This window comes from Somniosus microcephalus, chromosome 1, assembly GCF_052327205.1.
Source record: "Somniosus microcephalus isolate GS21.2 chromosome 1, FLI_Smic_1.0, whole genome shotgun sequence".
NCBI lineage: Eukaryota > Metazoa > Chordata > Chondrichthyes > Squaliformes > Somniosidae > Somniosus > Somniosus microcephalus.
In genome coordinates this window covers 171,255,953-171,273,780 of record NC_140987.1, presented here as the reverse complement: position 1 = coordinate 171,273,780, position 17,828 = coordinate 171,255,953, and the positions used below count along the sequence as shown (strand labels likewise).

Here is a 17,828-nt window from a genome sequence, read left to right as displayed (position 1 = left end):
TGGCGCGGGCAAGAGGAAGCAGCTGATTGGGTGAGTACGGCCAGGTGACTATTTATACTACTCTATAGTTTGACAGTTAAGATTAATAGTTTATAAAATTTAGAAGGTCAGGGCCTAGAAATTCAGTTGGGCGCGCCAGCCGTTAGCGCCTTAGGAGGAGTAGATCTCGAGCGCTAGGCGCTTAGCGCCCGGGCACAGCGCGATCTGCGCCTTGCCCCAACTTCAGTACACATTTAGCGCCGGCGCAAAGTCTTAGCGCGCGCCCTGCTGCGCGCGCAGATCATGACGTCATTTCCTAGTGCAACGCCCTTTGTGCGTCCCGAACCGGAACTTCACTCGCGCCGGCCCATTGTGCGCCGGGCGGCCCTAACGACTGTGAAGTGGAACAGTACACAGCCGAGGCGGGCCACGGGGAGCGCTAATTAAAGGGCACTTACCCTGCACTATAAAGGCCAGCCATTTTGCAGCATTCACTCTTGTGCAACGGTTTTTTGGAGAGAGACCAAGGAGGAGAGCTTACTGGTTTGGACCAACACTAGGACAGGTATTTTTGGCTCAGGCCAGAGCTTAGCAATTATCTTTGCCTTCATTGAGAGCTCAGTGTTTGCCAGCATATAATGGGGGCTGCATTGGGTGCCAACGCTGACTTTCAGCCTTATGCCAGAAGGGCTTACAGATGCCATGGGAGAGTGGCAGCCCTGGCTAGACGCAGAGGGGGCAACAGGCGTCGCCAACTGAGGCCTTACCCACCCAGGGTATACCACCAGCAGTCCTCCTATCTGACCATGTCTGCCGCGATGTGTGTTAGGAGGCTGCGATTCAGAAGGGAGGTGGTTGCAGACATCTGTCAGCTGCTTCACAGAGATCTGCAGCCACAGCTGATGCGCAGGACGTCTCTGTCGGTGGCAGTGAAGGTGACGGTGGCACTCAACTTCTATGCCACCGGCTCCTTCCAATCCGCTGCTGGGGACATCGCTAACATCTCCCAGTTCGCCGTGCATTGCTGCATCCGCCAGGTGACCGATGCCCTTTTCAGAAGGAGACATCAATTCATCTCCTTCCCCATGACCCTGGACAAGCAGCAGCAGCGTGCAGTGGGATTTGCAAGAATAGCGGGCTTCCCCATGGTGCAGGGCGCCATTGACTGCACTCATGTGGCTTTGCGGGCACCTCTGGAGCATGCCGAGGATTACCGCAACCGGAAGGGCTACCATTCCCTCAACGTACAGCTGGTGTGTGACCACAGGCAGCGCATCCTAGCTGTCAATGCCCGCTTTCCAGGCAGCAGCCACGATGCCTTTATCCTGCGACAGACAACTGTGGCTGACATGTTCCGGGCACAGCCTCACCCAAGAGGATGGCTTATCGGAGACAAAGGCTATCCTTTGTGTACCTGGCTCATGACCCCGTTCCACGCGCCCACGACCCCTGCTGAAGAGGCATACAACGAGAGCCATCAAGCGACTAGGAACATCATAGAACAAACAATCGGCGTCCTCAAGCAACGGTTCCGCTGTCTCGATCGCTCCGGGGGAGCCCTCCAGTATTCGCAGGAGCGAGTCTCCCAATTCGTCGTCGTTTGCTGCATGCTGCACAACCTGGCTATCCGCAGGACTCAGGCACTGCCACCTCACGTTGGACCACCACCTCAGGAGGAGGAGCAGGAGGAGCATGAGGAGGAGGAGGACGAGGAGTACCAGCCCAGGAGGGAGGCAGAGGGTCCAAGGGCCGCCCGTCGACGGCTTATTGAACGTCACTTCTAGGCCCCCTGTCAGGGAATGGCTTGTGCCAATGAAAGAACATGATTGCAGCCGCTCCGCAAGCCCTCAGCCGGTTAAGGCAACAAACACTTCAAAGATCAAACATGGACAATGTTAATAAATAAAATGCTTTATTGTACAAACTCAGGGCCCTTCCCACATGAAAACCAAAAACAGACGAAACCCCCAAAAAACACTCAAACACATTACTCGCTCCCACAACCTGGAGAGGATTAACAAAACAGTGCAACTAAAATGGCCGTCATCCTCGGCCTTCGTAAAAAACAAACATCACATCTTCGGCCTTCAAAAAACAAACATCCAATTCTCGGCCTTCAAAAAACAAACATCCAATTCTCGGCCTCAAAAAACAAACATCCAATTCTCGGCCTCAAAAAACAAACACAACTGGCCACACATTCGACTTTTTGGCCCGCTAGGGCGATGCCTTGGCCATCTTTGTGTGGCCCCTGCCCGCCCTGCTGCTCCTCCTCAAAGTAAGGCCATTGGCTGCTGCAAGGCTGGGGGCAGGCTCCTGAGGGGCACATGTCGTGATGGCAGATGCCCTTGGGGGTCGGCCTAGTCGAGGTCTGGCCGTCGAGCAGGCAGCTGTTGAATGCTGCAGCTGTGGCTGGCCTGCATCAGTCGCTGCAGCAGCTCCTGGCAGCTCCACTGGGGGAGTGGCAGTGGCGGCTGGAGGAATGGGGGCAAGCTGGCGGATGGCAGGCGCTCGCTGGTCGCCTGAGACACTGGCACTCGCCCGGGCCAGCACTGCAGCATGCACACCAATCTGCCGAGGGACAGACCGCTGTGCTGCTGCAGCGCGCCGGGTGCCCTGGCGATGCCTGGCTGACACAGCGAGTGTGGCAGCAGTGAGTGCCCGTGTTGACCTGTTCAATGACCTCATCAGAGCACCCAGTGACTGCACGGCACCACTGATCAGCTGCCCACTCGCTGCCTGAGCTGCCCCGAATGCCACCCGACTCGCTGCCTGATCTGCCCCGAATTCCGCCAAACTGATGGCCTGTGAGGCCCCGACGTCGGTCACACTCCGAGAGAGGGACTCGATGGCCTCAGGCAACCGTGCCACTACCCCCATGAGCTCCGTGTGCCGGCGCTCCGAGTCCGCGGACAAGTCCTCGAGGCATTCCATCTCCTCGGCGAAGACCATCTCCGGACTGGAGGCCGGACTCTCCCTCTGGGGAGAAGGCCGCCGAGCTGGCCAACCCTTCCTGCGTTGCTGGACGCCGCTGGGCCCAGCAATTGGACTCCCCTCCGGCCCTTCCCCCCTCTGGGGAGAAGGCCGCTGAGCTTCCACCCCCCTCCCGCATTTCTGCAGGCCGCAGGTCCCATGAGCTCCCCTCCCCTCCGACACTTCCGCCACACTCCCCTCCAGGGAAGACGTGTCCCCTACATTCGCATGGGTTGCCGCGGCTGAGGGTTCCCCTGATGGGCCGCCTTCCTCTTGCTCCTCCTCCTCCTCCTCTTCTGAGGGGCTGTCACTGGCAAGTTCAGGGACCTCCTCCTCACCATCTGAAAGCAGGAAGGCACAAGAGTAGCTTTAGAGTGAGGAGAGGGCATCAGCGAGGGATGCATGAGTGGTGGCATTCAGCGCATTGGTCGGACAGTGTCAAAGGATGTAGATCTGATGCGCAAGTGGGACGAGAGAGGTCCAAAAGGTGATGTCCTTACCATTGGTGCCCAGAACAGGGTCGGCATCTCCACATGCAACGGGGCCAATCACCCGGCCACCCATGATGCGCTCCACGCGATGTTGCAGCTCGGTGAGCGGCTGGATCTGGGGTCGGCCTCCCCCGGTGGCAGTCCGGCTCTTCTTATTATTGGCCAGCTTGGCCTGCAAGAGAAAGGACGGCCTCTAAGTACAGTGTGTAGCCCTGATTTTGTGTGCACTGCCTCCCATGGTGGAATAGCCTGGCCAGTGTGTCGTCCTGATCTTGTGTGCACTGCCTCCCATGGTGGAATAGCCTGGCCAGTGTGTCGCCCTGATCTTGTGTGCACTGCCTCCCATGGTGGAATAGCCTGACCAGTGTGTAGCCCTGATCTTGTGTGCACTGCCTCCCATGGTGGAATAGCCTGGTCAGTGTGTCGCCCTGATCTTGTGTGCACTGCCTCCCATGGTGGAATAGCCTGGCCAGTGTGTAGCCCTGATCTTGTGTGCACTGCCTCCCATGGTGGAATAGCCTGGCCAGTGTGTAGCCCTGATCTTGTGTGCACTGCCTCCCATGGTGGAATAGCTTGGCCAGTGTGTTAAGTGCAGAATGTGCAATTGATGTTCATGCCTGTCCCATAGCTGCTGCATGAGGGCTGGCCATTAGGGCTTTCAGGTCCCTTTGCCCATAATGTGAGGTGCACATGCAAGGATGAGGAGGACACTGGAAAGGGTACTCACCCTGACAATCCGAGTGAGGTCATTAAACTTTTTGCGGCATTGGACACCGCTCCTGGGGACCTCGCTGTTGGCTGACACCTTGCTGGCGACATGCCTCCAGGCTCTCCGGTAGACGCGGACCGGCGCCTTCCTGCCATTGTCCGGGTACAAAATATGGCGTCTCTTCTCCACAGCACCAACCAGCACACTCAGATCAAGCTCTGAGAAGCGCTGCGCTCGTTCACAGGCCTTCTGCATGGCTTCAGGCACTATTTGGGTCCAGCAGCAGTGTTCAGGCCTAGCTGGAGGGCTCCACTATCCAGGGCGTGGCAGCAGACCAAGTCGACCCTTCCCCCTTAAGAGCTGGCCGACGCCAGGGTGTCTGCTGTCAATCACGAGATGGCCGCACCTGCGCTGCGCCCGGCCTGGGCGCTCTCACTCAGCACCTCTGGCTTAGCGCCTAAAGAGAGGCGTGCAGCGCCAGTTTTAGCGCTCGAGCAAACTCTTAGGGCGAAGCTAATGAATATCGGAGAAGTGGCCTCGATTTTGCGCCGGGCGCAAACTTTAGCGGCCGCCCGACTTTACCGCCCCAAAAGTGGCTACAATGAATTTCTAGGCCCTTAACTTTTGTGGTTATAGTTTCTAAGGTCTCTGTTGCTTATCGGGCAGTGCTAGGAAACAAGGGCCCTTGAGTATATCATTTAATTGTAGTATAATTGGTGGTATTGATTTGATTAAAATTAATTAAAGGGTATGTCATGGCAGCAAAGCTCAGCCCCGTGGCATGCTCCTCCTGCACTATGTGGAAAATCAGGGACAGTTCCTGTGTCCTTGACGACCATGTGTGCGGGAAGTGTATCCAGCTGCTGCTACTGGCAGACTGCATTGCGACACTGGAGCTGCAAATGGATACATACTGGAGTATTGGCGATGTTGAGGACGTCATGGATATCACGTTTAATCAGTTGGTCACACTGCAGGTAAAGGCTGCACAGGCAGGAAGGGAATGGGTGACCGACAGGCAGAGTAGTAGGCGCAGGCAGGTAGTGCAGGGGGCCCCTGTGGCCATCCCCCTCTCAAACAGATATACTGCTTTGGATTTGTTGGGGAGGATGGCTTATCGGGGAAGGCAGCAGCAACCAACTTCCTGGCACCATGGGTGGCTCTGCTGCACAGGACGGGAGGAAAAAGAGCGGGAGAGCTATAGTGATAGGGGATTTTATTGTAAGGGGAACAGATAGACTTTTCTGCGGCCGCAAACGATACTCCAGGATGGTATTTTGCCTCCCTGGTGCAAGGGTCAAGGATGTCTCGGAGCGGCTGCAGGGCATTCTGGAGGGGGAGGGTGAACAGCCAGTTGTTGTGGTGAATATAGGTACCAACGATATAGGTAAAAAATGGATGAGGTCCTAAAAGCTGAGTATAGGGAGTTAGGAGGTAAATTTAAAAATAGGACCTCAAACCTAGTAATCTCAGGATTGCTACCAGTGCCACATGCTAGTCAGAGTAGAAATAGAAGGATATTTCAGATGAATACGTGGTTAGAAGAATGGTGCAAGGGGGAGGGATTCAAATTCCTGGGACATTGGAACCAGTTCTGGGGGAGGTGGGACCAGTACAAACTGGACGGTTTGCACCTGGGCAGACCAGAACCGATGACCTAGGGGGAGTGTTTGCTAGTGCTGTTGGGGAGGGTTTAAACTAAAATGGCAGGGGGTTGGGAACCTGTGCAGGGAGACAGAGGAAAGGGAAGCAAGGATAGAAGCAAAAGACAGGAAGGAGAAAAGCAAAAGTGGAAGGCAGAAAAATCAAGGGTGTAAATCAAACATGGCCGCAGTAAACAATAATTCTAAAAGGTCTAAGAGTGTTAAAAAAACAAGCCTGAAGGCTTTGTGTCATAATGCGAGGAGCATTCGTAATAAGGTGGATGAATTAGCTGCGCAAGTAGGTGTAAACAGATATGATATAATTGGGATTACGGAGACATGGCTCCAGAGTGACCAAGGCTGGGAATTCAACATCCAGGGGTATTCAATATTCAGGAAGGACAGGCAAAAAGGAAAAGGCAGTGGGGTAGCATTGCTGGTTAAAGAGGAGATTAACACAATAGTAAGGAAGGATATTAGCTCTGATGATGTGGAATCTGTATGGGTAGAGCTGAGAAATACCAAGGGGCAGAAAACGTTAGTGGGAGTTGTATACAGACGCCCAAACAGTAATGCTGAGGTTGGGGATGGCATTTAACGGAAATTAGAGATGCGTGCAATAAGGGCACAACAGTTATAATGGGTGACTTTAATCTACATATAGATTAGTCTAACCAAATTAGTAACAATACTGTAGAGGAGGAATTCCTAGTGTGAATACGGGATGGTTTCCTGGACCAATTTGTCAAGGAACCAACTAGAGATCGGGCCATCTTAGACTGGGTATTATGTAATGAGAAAGGATTAATTAGCAATCTTGTTGTGCGAGGCCCCTTGGGGAGGAGCGATCATAATATGATAGAATTCTTCATTAAGATGGAGAGTGAAGTAGTTAACTCAGAGACTAGGGTCTGAATTTAAATAAAGGAAACTACGAGTTGGCTAGGATGGATTGGGGACTGTTACTTAAAGGGTTGACAGTGGATAGGCAATGGCAAACATTTAAAGACCGCATGGATGAACTACAGAATTTGCTCGCCCTGTTTGGCATAAAAATAAAACAAAAAAGGTGACTCAACCGTGGATAACAAGGGAAATTAGGGATAGCATAAGATCCAAGGAGAAGACATATAAATTGGCCAGAAAAAGCAGCAAACCTGAGGATTGCGAGCAGTTTAGGATTCAGCAAAGGAGGACAAAGGGATTCATTAAGAGGGGGAAAATAGAATATGAGAGTAAGCTTGCTGGGAACATAAAAAATGACTGTAAAGGCTTCTATAGATATGTGAAGAGAAAAAGATTGATGAAGTCAAGCATAGGTCAGGATCAGGGGAATTTATAATGGGGAACAAAGAAATGGCTGACCAATTAAATACATACTTTAGTTCTGTCTTCACAAAGGAGGACACAAATAACCTCCCAGAGATGTTGGGGAACATAGGGTCTAATGAGAGGGAGGAACTGAAAGAAATCAGTATATGTAGGGAAATGGTGTTAGGGAAATTGACGGGATTCAAGGCTGATAAATCCCCAGGGTCTGATAATCTACGTCCTAGGGTACTTAAGGAAGTGGCCCTAGAAATAATAGAAGCATTGCTGGTCATCTTCCAAAATTCTATAGACTCTGGAATAGTTCCCATGGATTGGAGAGTAGCTAATGTAACCCTACTATTTAAAAAAGGTGGTAGAGAGAAAACAGAAAATTATACACTGGTAAGCCTGACATCGGTAGTGGGGAAAATGCTAGAGTCCATTATAAAAGATGTAATAGCAGAGCACTCAGACAAAGTCAACATGGATTTACAAAAGGTAAATCATGCTTGACTAATCTACTGGAATTTTTTGAGGATGTAACTGGTAGAATAGATAAGGGAGAACCAGTGGATGTGGTGTATTTGGACTTTCAGAAGGCTTTCGATAAGGTCCCGCAAAAGAGATTGGCGTGCAAAGTTAAAGCACATGGGATTGGGGGTAAGGTACTGACTTGGATAGAGAACTGGTTGGCAGACAGGAAGCAAAGAGTTGGAATTAAACAGGTCTTTTTCCAAGTGGCAGGCAGTGACCAGTGGGGTACCGCAGGGATCAGTGCTAGGACCCCAGCTGTTCACAATATATATAAATGATCTAGAAAGGGAACTAGATGTAATATCTCCAAGTTTGCAGATGACACAAAGCTGGGTGGGCATGTGTGCTGTGAGGAGGATGCAGAGAAACTCCAGTATGATTTGGACAGGTTGGGTGATTGGGCAGATGCATGGCAGATGCAGTATAATGTGGATAAATGCGAGGTTATACACTTTGGTGGCAAAAACAGGAAGACAGATTATTATCTGAATGGCAATAGATTAGGAAAAGGGGAAGTGCAATGAGACCTGGGTGTCCTTGTGCACCAGTCGCTGAAGGTAAGCATGCAGGTGCAGCAGGCGGTTAAGAAGGCAAATGGTATGTTGGCCTTCATAGCGAGAGGATTCGAGTACAGGAGCAAGGGTGTCTTGCTACAATTGTACAGGGCCTTGGTGAGACCACACCTTGAGTATTGTGTGCAGCTTTGGTCGCCTTATCTGAGGAAGGATGTTCTTGCCATGGAGGGAGTGCAGCGAAGATTCACCAGACTGATACCTGGGATGGCAGGAATGACGTATAAAGAGAGATTGGGTCGATTGGGCTTATATTCGCTAGAGTTTAGAAGAATGAGAGGGGATCTCATTGAAACTTATAAAATTCTAACAGGACTAGACAGACTAGATGCAGGAAGGATGTTACCGATGGCGGGGGAGTCCAGAACCAGGGGTCACAGTCTAAGGATAAGGGGTAAACCATTTAGGACAGAGATGAGGAGGAATTTCTTCACCCAGAGAGTGGTGAACCTGTGGAATTCTCTACCACAGAAGGCAGTTGAGACCAACTTATTAAATATATTCAAGGAGATGGATATATTTCTTAAGGCTAAAGGGATCAAGGGATATGGGGAGAAAGCTGGGACAAGGTACTGAATTTGGATGATCAGCCATGATCTCATTAAATGGCGGAATAGGCTCGAGGGGCTGAATGGCCTACTCCTGCTCCTATCTTCTATGTTTCTAACAGCTCCCTCTTATCCCAGTACTGGTGCCAGTGCCCCAGGAATCAAAACCCATTTCTCCCACACCAATCTCGAGCCACTTGTTCATCTCTCTGATCTTATTTACCCTATGCCAATTTGCATGTGGCTTAGGTAGTAATCCAGAGATTATTACCTTTGTGGTTCTGCTTTGTAATTTAGCCCCTAGCTGCTCATACTCCCTCAGCAGAATCTCCTTCTTTGTCCTACCTATGTTGTTGGTACCTACATGGACCACGACAACTGGATCTTTGCCCTCCCACTCTAAGTTCCTCTCCAGCCCAGAGGAGATGTCGTTTACCCTAGTACCGGGCAGGCAACACAGCCTTCAGGACTCACGCTCTTGGCTGCAGAGAACAATGTCTATCCCCCTAACTATACCGTCCCCTACCACTACCACATTTCTTTTTGCTCCCCCCACTTGAATGGCTCCCTGTACCATGGTGCTGTGGTCAGTTTGCTCATCCTCACTGCAGTCCCTGATCTCGCCCACACAGAGAGTAAGAACCTCGTAACTGTTGGACAAGAGCAAAGGCTGAGGCTCCTCCACCACTACCTCCTGGGTCCCCATATCTGCCTCGCTCGTAGTCATACCCACCTGTTCCTGACCACGGACCAAATTTGAATTAATTAATCTAAGGGGTGTGACTGCCTCCTGGAACACAGCGTCCAGGTAACTCTCCCCCTCCCTGATGTGTCGCAGTGTTTGAAGCTCGGACTCAAGCTCATCAACGCGGAGCCGAAGTTCCTCAAGCAACCAACACTTGCTGCAAATGTGGTCGCCGTGGACCTCACTGAAAATATTAAAACATAAAATGGGCCCATTCAACATTGTTTACAAAGTGATTAATAATACAAAAACAGTTTTGTAACTTTCTGAGAATTGTCACAGTTGTTACTTTTTTTCAAAAGCCACTTATATTTTAGTATTTTATGAGTTAGAGGACGACACACTTTGAACTGTAACCAAAGCATTAACATTCAATATTCCTCACCTTGCTACAGTAATTTTTGTTCAGTTCTTCATCTAAAACATTACTCCCATGAGAACACACTTCAGTTGATATCAGAGAACACACTTCAGTTGATATCAGAGAGCCACAGATTATATCTCCTGTTCTAATGATGAAACGAACATCCAGCAGAACATTTGGATAGGATCGATAACAGGCTTCACACTCTGGAAGACCTAAGAAAATAAACATCATAATAGGAATCAGGCATTTTATTAACAAGCATGGAGGACTTATGTGTGGGATTTTCTGAGGAGGGTTTGATGATGGTGATTATTGAAAGGGAGACAGACAATATCTAAGGAGAACCAATTGCAATGTCAGCTCACATGGGGTCAGGAAGGGAAGCTGGTGGTCAGCAGTTTAGTGAAAATGGGGTCAAGGACATAGGAGATGGGTCTCAAGGACACAATTAGCTTAAAGAGGGCATGAAGATTAATAGGAGAGAAACTAGAGAGAAACACGGATTCAGGGTATGGCAGAGGGGAGACTTGGGGGGAGGTTTGGCTAGTTGGGCAAGGGGAAGGAGAGAAAAAGTGGCAGTTGAAAGAATGGTCTGAATCTTAGTAACAAAGAAGCCAATGAGCTCCTGGCACATGTTGGAGTTGAGGGTAGAGGGCAGTGGAGAGCGGTTTAAAGACACGGTTGGGAGTGGAGAGAAGGAATCGGGTGTTATCTTTGCTTTCCAGGATGATTCAAGAGTAGTCGGCAGTTTTGACAAGGATAGCACTTGATGGGCAGAGGGTATTTAAGAATAATATTAATAAATTTAATTAATTACATAGAATGGGAGATCAGGTGATGTGTTGCTGCTGCAATATGTGGGAGCTGGTGGACACCATTGATGCTCACGGTGATCACATTTGCAGTAAGTGTTGGCTGCTCGAGGAATTCCGGCTCCGTGTTGAAGAGCTGGAGTCTGAGCTTCAAACACTGAGACACATCAGGGAGGGGGAGAGTTACCTGGACTCTATGTATCACGAGGTATTCACACCAATTAGATTAATTAATTCAGATGTAGTCCGTGGCCAGGGTCAGGATGGTGTGACTAGAAGTGAGGCAGGTACGGGGATCCAGGAGGTAGTGTTGGAGGAGCCGCAGCCCTTGCACTTGTCCAACAGGTTCGAGGCTCTTACTCCCTGTGAGGATGGGAACAGGGACTGCGGGGAGGATGAGCAACCTGGCCACAGCACCGTGGAGCGGGGGGCAATTCAAGTCGGGGGAGTTAAAAGAAATGTTGTAGTGGTAGGGGATAGTATCGTTAGGGGGATAGATAGAGTTCTTTGCAGCCGAGAGCAAGAGTCCCGAAGGCTGTGTTGCCTGCCCGGTGCCAGGGTTAAGGACATCTCCTCTGGACTGGAGAGAAACTTGGAGTGGGAGGGGGAGGATCCTGTTGTCGTGGTCCATGTTGGTACCAACGACATAGATAGGACAAGGAAGGAGGTTCTGCTGAGGGAGTTTGAGCAGCTAGGGGCCAAATTAAAAAGCAGAACCACAAGGGTAATAATCTCTGGATTATTACCTGAGCCACGAGCGAATTTGGCTAGAACAAATAAAATTAGAGAGTTAAATGCGTGGCTCAAAGACTGGTGTGGGAGAAATGGGTTTTGCTTCCTGGGACACTGGCACCAGTACTGGGGCAGGAGGGAGCTGTTCCATTGGGACGGGCTTCACTTGGCCAGTGCTGGGACTAGAGTCCTGGCGGATCATATAACTAGGGCTGTAGAGAGGGCTTTAAACTAACTAGTGGGGGGGAGGTTCCTAGAGAGCAAATAATAAAAATGACAACAGAGAAGGTCATAGACTTAGGTAGCAGTGGGGAAATTAAAAACCAGAGCGTGTCAGGAAGGGGCAGAAGGTATGGAGTAAAAGGTAAAGTAATAAAAAGGGCAAAAGCAGGAACTAAGTGTCACAAAACATCTTTGAAAGTTCTCTATCTGAATGCACGTAGCATTCGTAACAAAATAGACGAGTTAATGGCACAAATAACTACATATGGGTATGATCTTGTGGTCATTACAGAAACATGGCTGCAGGGTGACAATGCCTGGGAATTAAACATACCAGGTTATTTAACGATCAGGAAGGACAGGCAGGAAGGAAGGGGAGGTGGGGTGGCTATGTTAATAAAGGAAGGAATCACTGTAATACAGAGAAATGATATTGGGTCAAAAGATCAGGATAATGAAACAGTTTGGGTGGAGGTAAGGAATAATAAGGGGAAAAAAACACTAGTGGGTGTAGTCTATAGGCCTCCGAACAGTGGCAACTCTGTTGGACGGAGTATCAATCAGGAAATAGTTGAGGCTTGTAATAAGGGAACATCTATAATTATGGGGGATTTTAACTATCATATTAATTGGACAAATCAAATTGGGCAGGGCTGCCTTGAGGATGAGTTCATTGAGTGTATTAGGGATGGGTTTCTTGAGCAGTATGTAACTGAACCGACCAGGGGGCAGGCAACCTTAGATCTGGTCCTGTGTAACGAGACAGGGTTAATTAAAAATGTCCTAGTAAAGGATCCCCTTGGAATGAATGACCATAACATGGTTGAATTCCATATTCAATTAGAGGGTGAGAAGGTTGGATCTCAAACAAGCGTGCTAAGCTTGAATAAAGGAGACTATGAAGGTATGAGAGCGGAATTGAGTAGAGTGGATTGGGAAAATAGATTAAAGGGTAAGACGATACATGATCAGTGGTGTACATTTAAGGAGTTATTTTACAACTTCCAAAAAATATATATTCCACTGAGAAGAAAAGGGTGTAAAAGAAAAGTCAGCCATCCGTGGCTAAGTAAAGAAATTAAGGATAGTATTCGACTAAAAACAAGGGCATATAAGGTAGTCAAATCTAGTGGGAGGATAGAGGATTGGGAAAACTTTAAAAGACAGCAAAAAATAACAAAAAGATTGATTAAGAAAGGGAAGATAGATTATGAAAGTAAATTAGCAAAAAATATAAAAACAGACAGTAAGAGTTTTTATAGTTATATAAAAAGAAAAAGGATGGCTAAAATTAACGTTGGTCCCTTAGAGGATGGGACCGGGAAATTAATGGTGGGAAATATGGAGATGGCAAAAACACTGAATGAATATTTTATATCAGTCTTTACAGTAGAAGACACTAAGAATATCCCAACACTGGACAAACAGGGGGCTAAAAGGGGGGAGGAGCTAAACACGATCAAAATCACTAAGGAAGTGGTACTCGGTAAAATAATGGGACTCAAGGCGGATAAATCACCTGGACCTGATGGCTTACATCCTAGGGTCTTGAGGGAAGTGGCGGTAGGGATTGTGGATGCATTGGTAATAATTTTCCAAAACTCCCTGGACTCGGCAAAGGTCCCGGCAGACTGGAAAACTGCTAATGTAACACCCTTATTGAAAAAGGGCAGTAGACAGAAGGCTGGAAACTATAGACCGGTTAGCCTAACATCTGTGGTAGGTAAAATTTTGGAGTCCATTATTAAGGAGACAGTAACAGGGCATTTGGATAATCATAATTTAATAGGACAAAGTCAGCATGGTTTTATGAAGGGGAAGTCATGTTTGACAAATTTGCTGGGGTTCTTTGAGGAAGTAACATATAGGGTGGATAAAGGGGAACCAGTGGACGTAGACTTCCAAAAGGCATTTGACAAGCTGCCACACAAAAGATTATTGCTTAAGATAAAAAATCATGGGATTGGGGGTAATATTCTGGCATGGATAGAGGATTGGCTATCTAACAGAAGGCAGAGAGTTGGGATAAATGATTCATTCTCAGACTGGCAATCAGTAACTAGTGGTGTTCCGCAGGGGTCAGTGCTGGGTCCCCAACTCTTTACAATCTATATTAACGATTTGGAGGAGGGGACCGAGTGTAACATATCAAAGTTTGCAGATGATACTAAGATGGGAGGGAAAGTAGTGAGTGAGGAGGACATAAAAAACCTGCAAGGGGACATAGACAGGCTAAGTAAGTGGGCAGAGATTTGGCAGATGGAATACAATACTGGAAAGTGTGAGGTTATGCACTTTGGCAGGAAAAATCGTAGAGCAAGTTATTATCTTAATGGCAAGAAACTGGAAACTACTGAAGTACAAAGGGATCTGGGGGTCCTGGTGCACGAAACTCAAAAGGTTAGTATGCAGGTGCAGCAAGTGATTAAGAAGGCCAATGGAATGTTGGCTTTCATTGCTAGGGGGATAGAATATAAAAATAGGGAGGTATTGCTTCAGTTGTACAAGGTATTGGTGAGACCGCACCTGGAATACTGTGTACAGTTTTGGTGTCCATACTTAAGAAAGGACATACTTGCTCTCGAGTCAGTACAAAGAAGGTTCACTCGCTTAATCCCGGGGATGAGGGGATGGACATATGAGGAGAGGTTGAGTAGATTGGGACTCTACTCATTGGAGTTCAGAAGAATGAGAGGCGATCTTATTGAAACATATAAGATTGTGAGGGGGTTGGATCGGGTGGATGCGGGGAAGATGTTCCCGATGATGGGTGAAACTAGAACTAGGGGGCATAGTCTTAGAATAAGGGGCTGCTCTTTCAAAACTGAGATGAGGAGGAACTACTTCACTCAGAGGGTGGTAGGTCCATGGAATATGCTGCCCCAAAAAGCTGTAGAAGCAACATCATTACATAAATTTAAAACAGAAATAGACAGTTTCCTAGAAGTAAAGGGAATTAAGGGTTACGGGGAGCGGGCAGGAATTTGGACATGAGTCTAGGTTCGGATCGGTCATGGCCCTGTGGGTAGCGGAGCGGGCCCAGGGGCCGTGTAGCCTGATCCTGCTCCTATTTCGTGTGTCTAATTCTGTTAGATTCAGGAGATGGTTCTGTGATAGTGGATTGGCGGTTAGGATCAGATCAGCCATGATCTTATTGAATGGCGGAGCAGGCTCGAGGGGCCGATTGGCCTACTCCTGCTCCTATTTCTTATGTTCTTATGTTCTTATGTAATCCAGCCAGTTTTAGTGATGGATGGCTAAATCAGTTGTATAACATAGCATTTACAGCACAGAAACAGGTCATTCAGCTCAACAGGTCCATGCCGGTTCCAAATACGCTCAAGTCTATGCTCCCTGGACTTGAGGGAGCAAGGATGGGTGCCATACCAGGGGAATCAACTAAGACAGGGGAGAGTAAAAGTTTACTGGGACCAGGGCATCAAAGGTGGACGTGAGGGAGTAGTTGAGCAGATCAATGGCTACAGAATTATTGCGGCGAATTAAAGACCAAAGGCTAAGCAGTTGGGATTTAGAAAGTGCAGTTGCATGTGACATTTTTTTATTTGTTCACGGGATGTGGGCATCGCTGGCAAGGCCAGCATTTATTGTCCATCCTTAATTGCCCTTGAGAAGGTGGTGGTGAGCTGCCTTCTTGAACCGCTGCAGTCCGTGTAGTGAAGGTACTCCCACAGTGCTGTTAGGTAGGGTGTTCCAAGATATTGACCCAGCGACTATGAAGGAATGGTGATATATTTCCAAGTCAGTATGGTGTGTGACTTGGAGGGGAACTTGGAGGTGGTGGTGTTCCCATGCACTTGCTGCCCTTGTCCTTCTAGGTGGAAGAGGTCGCGGGTTTGGGAGGTGCTGCCAAAGAAGCCTTGGCGAGTTGCTGCACTGCATCTTGCAGATGGTACACATGCAGCCATGGTACGCCGGTGGTGGAGGGAGTGAATGTTTAAGGTGGTGGATGGGGTGCCAATCAAGCAGGCTGCTTTGTCCTGGATGGTGTCGAGTTTCTTGAGTGTTGTTGGAACTGCACTCATCCAGGCAAGTGGAGAGTATTCCATCACACTCCTTATTTGTACCTTGTAGATGGTGGAAAGGCTTTGGGAAGTTAGGAGGTGAGACACTCGCCACAGAATACCTAGCCTCTGACCTGCTCTTGTTGCCACAATATTTATGTGGCTGCTCCAGTTAAGTTTCTGGTCAATGGTGACCCCGAGGATGTTGATGGTGGGGGATTCGGCGATGGTAATGCCGTTGAATGTCAAGGGGCAGTGGGTAGACACTCTCTTGTTGGAGATAGTCATTGCCTGGCACTTGTGTGGCATGAATGTTACCTGCCACTTGTCAGCCCAAGCCTGAATGTCATCCAGGTCTTGTTGCATGCGGGCATGGACTGCTTCATTATTGTATGGTATACCCGGCCTGTTGTTTCTGGTCAATGCTGACCCCCAGGATGTTGACGGTGGGGAATTCGGTGATGGTAATGTTGTTGAATGTCAAGGGGTGGTGGTTGGACTCTCGCTTGTTGGAGATAGTCATTGCCTGGCACTTGTGTGGCATGAACGTTACCTGCCACTTATCAGCCCAAGCCTGAACGTCGTCCAGGTTGTGCTGCATGCAGGCATGGACTGCTTCATTATCTGAGGAATTGTGAATGGCGCTGAACATTGGGCAGTCATCAGCGAACATCCCCATTTCTGACCTTATGTTGGAAGGAAGGTCATTGATGAAGCAGCTGAAGATGTTTGGGCCTAGGACACAGCCCTGAGGAACTCCTGCAGCGATGTCCTGGGGCTGTGATGATTGACCTCCAACCACCACAACCATCTTCCTTTGTGCTAGGTATGACTCCAGCCAATGGAGAGTTTCCCCCCCGGATTTCCATTGACTTCAGTTTTACTAGGACTCCTTGATGCCACACTCGGTCAAATGCTGCCTTGATGTCAAGGGCAGTCACTCTCACCTCACCTTTGGAATTCAGTTTCTTTGTCCATGTTTGGACCAATGCTGTAATGAGGTTGGGAGCCGAGTGGTCTTGTTGGAACCCAAACTGGGCATCAGTGAGCAGGTTATTGGTAAGTGCCGCTTGATAACACTGTCGATGACCCCTTCCATCACTTTGCTGATGATTGAGAGTAGACTGATGGTGCGGTAATTGGCTGGATTAGATTTGTCCTGTTTTTTGTGGACAAGACATACCTGGGCAGTTTTCCAGATTGTCGGATAGATGCCAGTGTTGTAGCTGTACTGGCTTGGCTAGAGGCACAGCTAGTTCTGGAGCACAAGTCTTCAGCACAACAGCCGGGATGTTGTCAGGACCCATAGCTTTTACTGTAGCCAGTGCGCTCAGCCGTTTCTTGATATCATGTGGAGTGAATCAAATTGGCTGAAGACTGGCTTCTGTGATAGTGGGGACCTCAGAGGAGACCGATATGGATCATCCACTTGGCACTTCTGGCTGAAGATGGCTGCAAACACTTCAGCCTTGTCTTTTGCAATCACGTGCTGGGCTCCATCATCACTGAGGATGGGGATATTCATGAAGCCTCCTCCTCCCATTAGTTGTTTAATGGTCCACCACCATTCATGACTGGATGTGGCAGGACTGCAGAGCTTTGATCTGATCCGTTGATTGTGGGATCACTTAGCCCTGTCTATAGCATGCTGCTTCCGCTTTTTAGCATGCATGTAGTCCTGTGTTGCAGCTTCCCCAGTTTGGCACCTCATATTTAGGTACGCCTGGTGCTGCTCCTGGCATGCTCTTCTACACTCCTTATTGAACCAGGGTTGGTCCCCTGGCTTGATGGTAATGGTAGAGTGAGGGATATGCTGGGCCATGAGGTTACAGATTGTGGTGGAATACAGTTCTGCTGCTGCTGATGGCCCACAGCACCTCATGGATGCCCAGTTTTGGCTGCTAGATCTGTTCTGAATCTATCCCATATAGCACGGTGGTAGTGCCACACAACACGATGGAGGGTGTCCTCAGTTTGAAGATGGGACTTCGTCTCCACAATGACTGTGCGGTGGTCACTGCTACCAATGCTGCCATGGACAGATAAATCTGCGACAGGTGGGATTGACGAGGACGAGGTCAAGTAGCTTTTTCCCTCGTGTTGGTTCTCTCACCACCTGTCGCAGGCCCAGACTGGCAGCTATGTCCTTCAGGACTCGGCCAGCTCGG

The 17,828-nt window shown here is 48.9% G+C and overlaps 1 protein-coding gene across 2 annotated transcripts in view; it reads right to left on the bottom strand.

Moving 5' to 3' along the window:
* tmem232 (transmembrane protein 232) overlaps positions 1-17,828 on the bottom strand; it is a 209,380-nt gene that overhangs the window by 134,975 nt on the left and 56,577 nt on the right. For both annotated transcript variants that reach the window (XM_085987412.1, XM_085987420.1), the window contains exon 7: positions 9,891-10,084. In XM_085987412.1, coding sequence (XP_085843538.1) covers positions 9,891-10,084 — 194 coding nt within the window. The remainder of the gene's footprint in view (positions 1-9,890; positions 10,085-17,828) is intronic.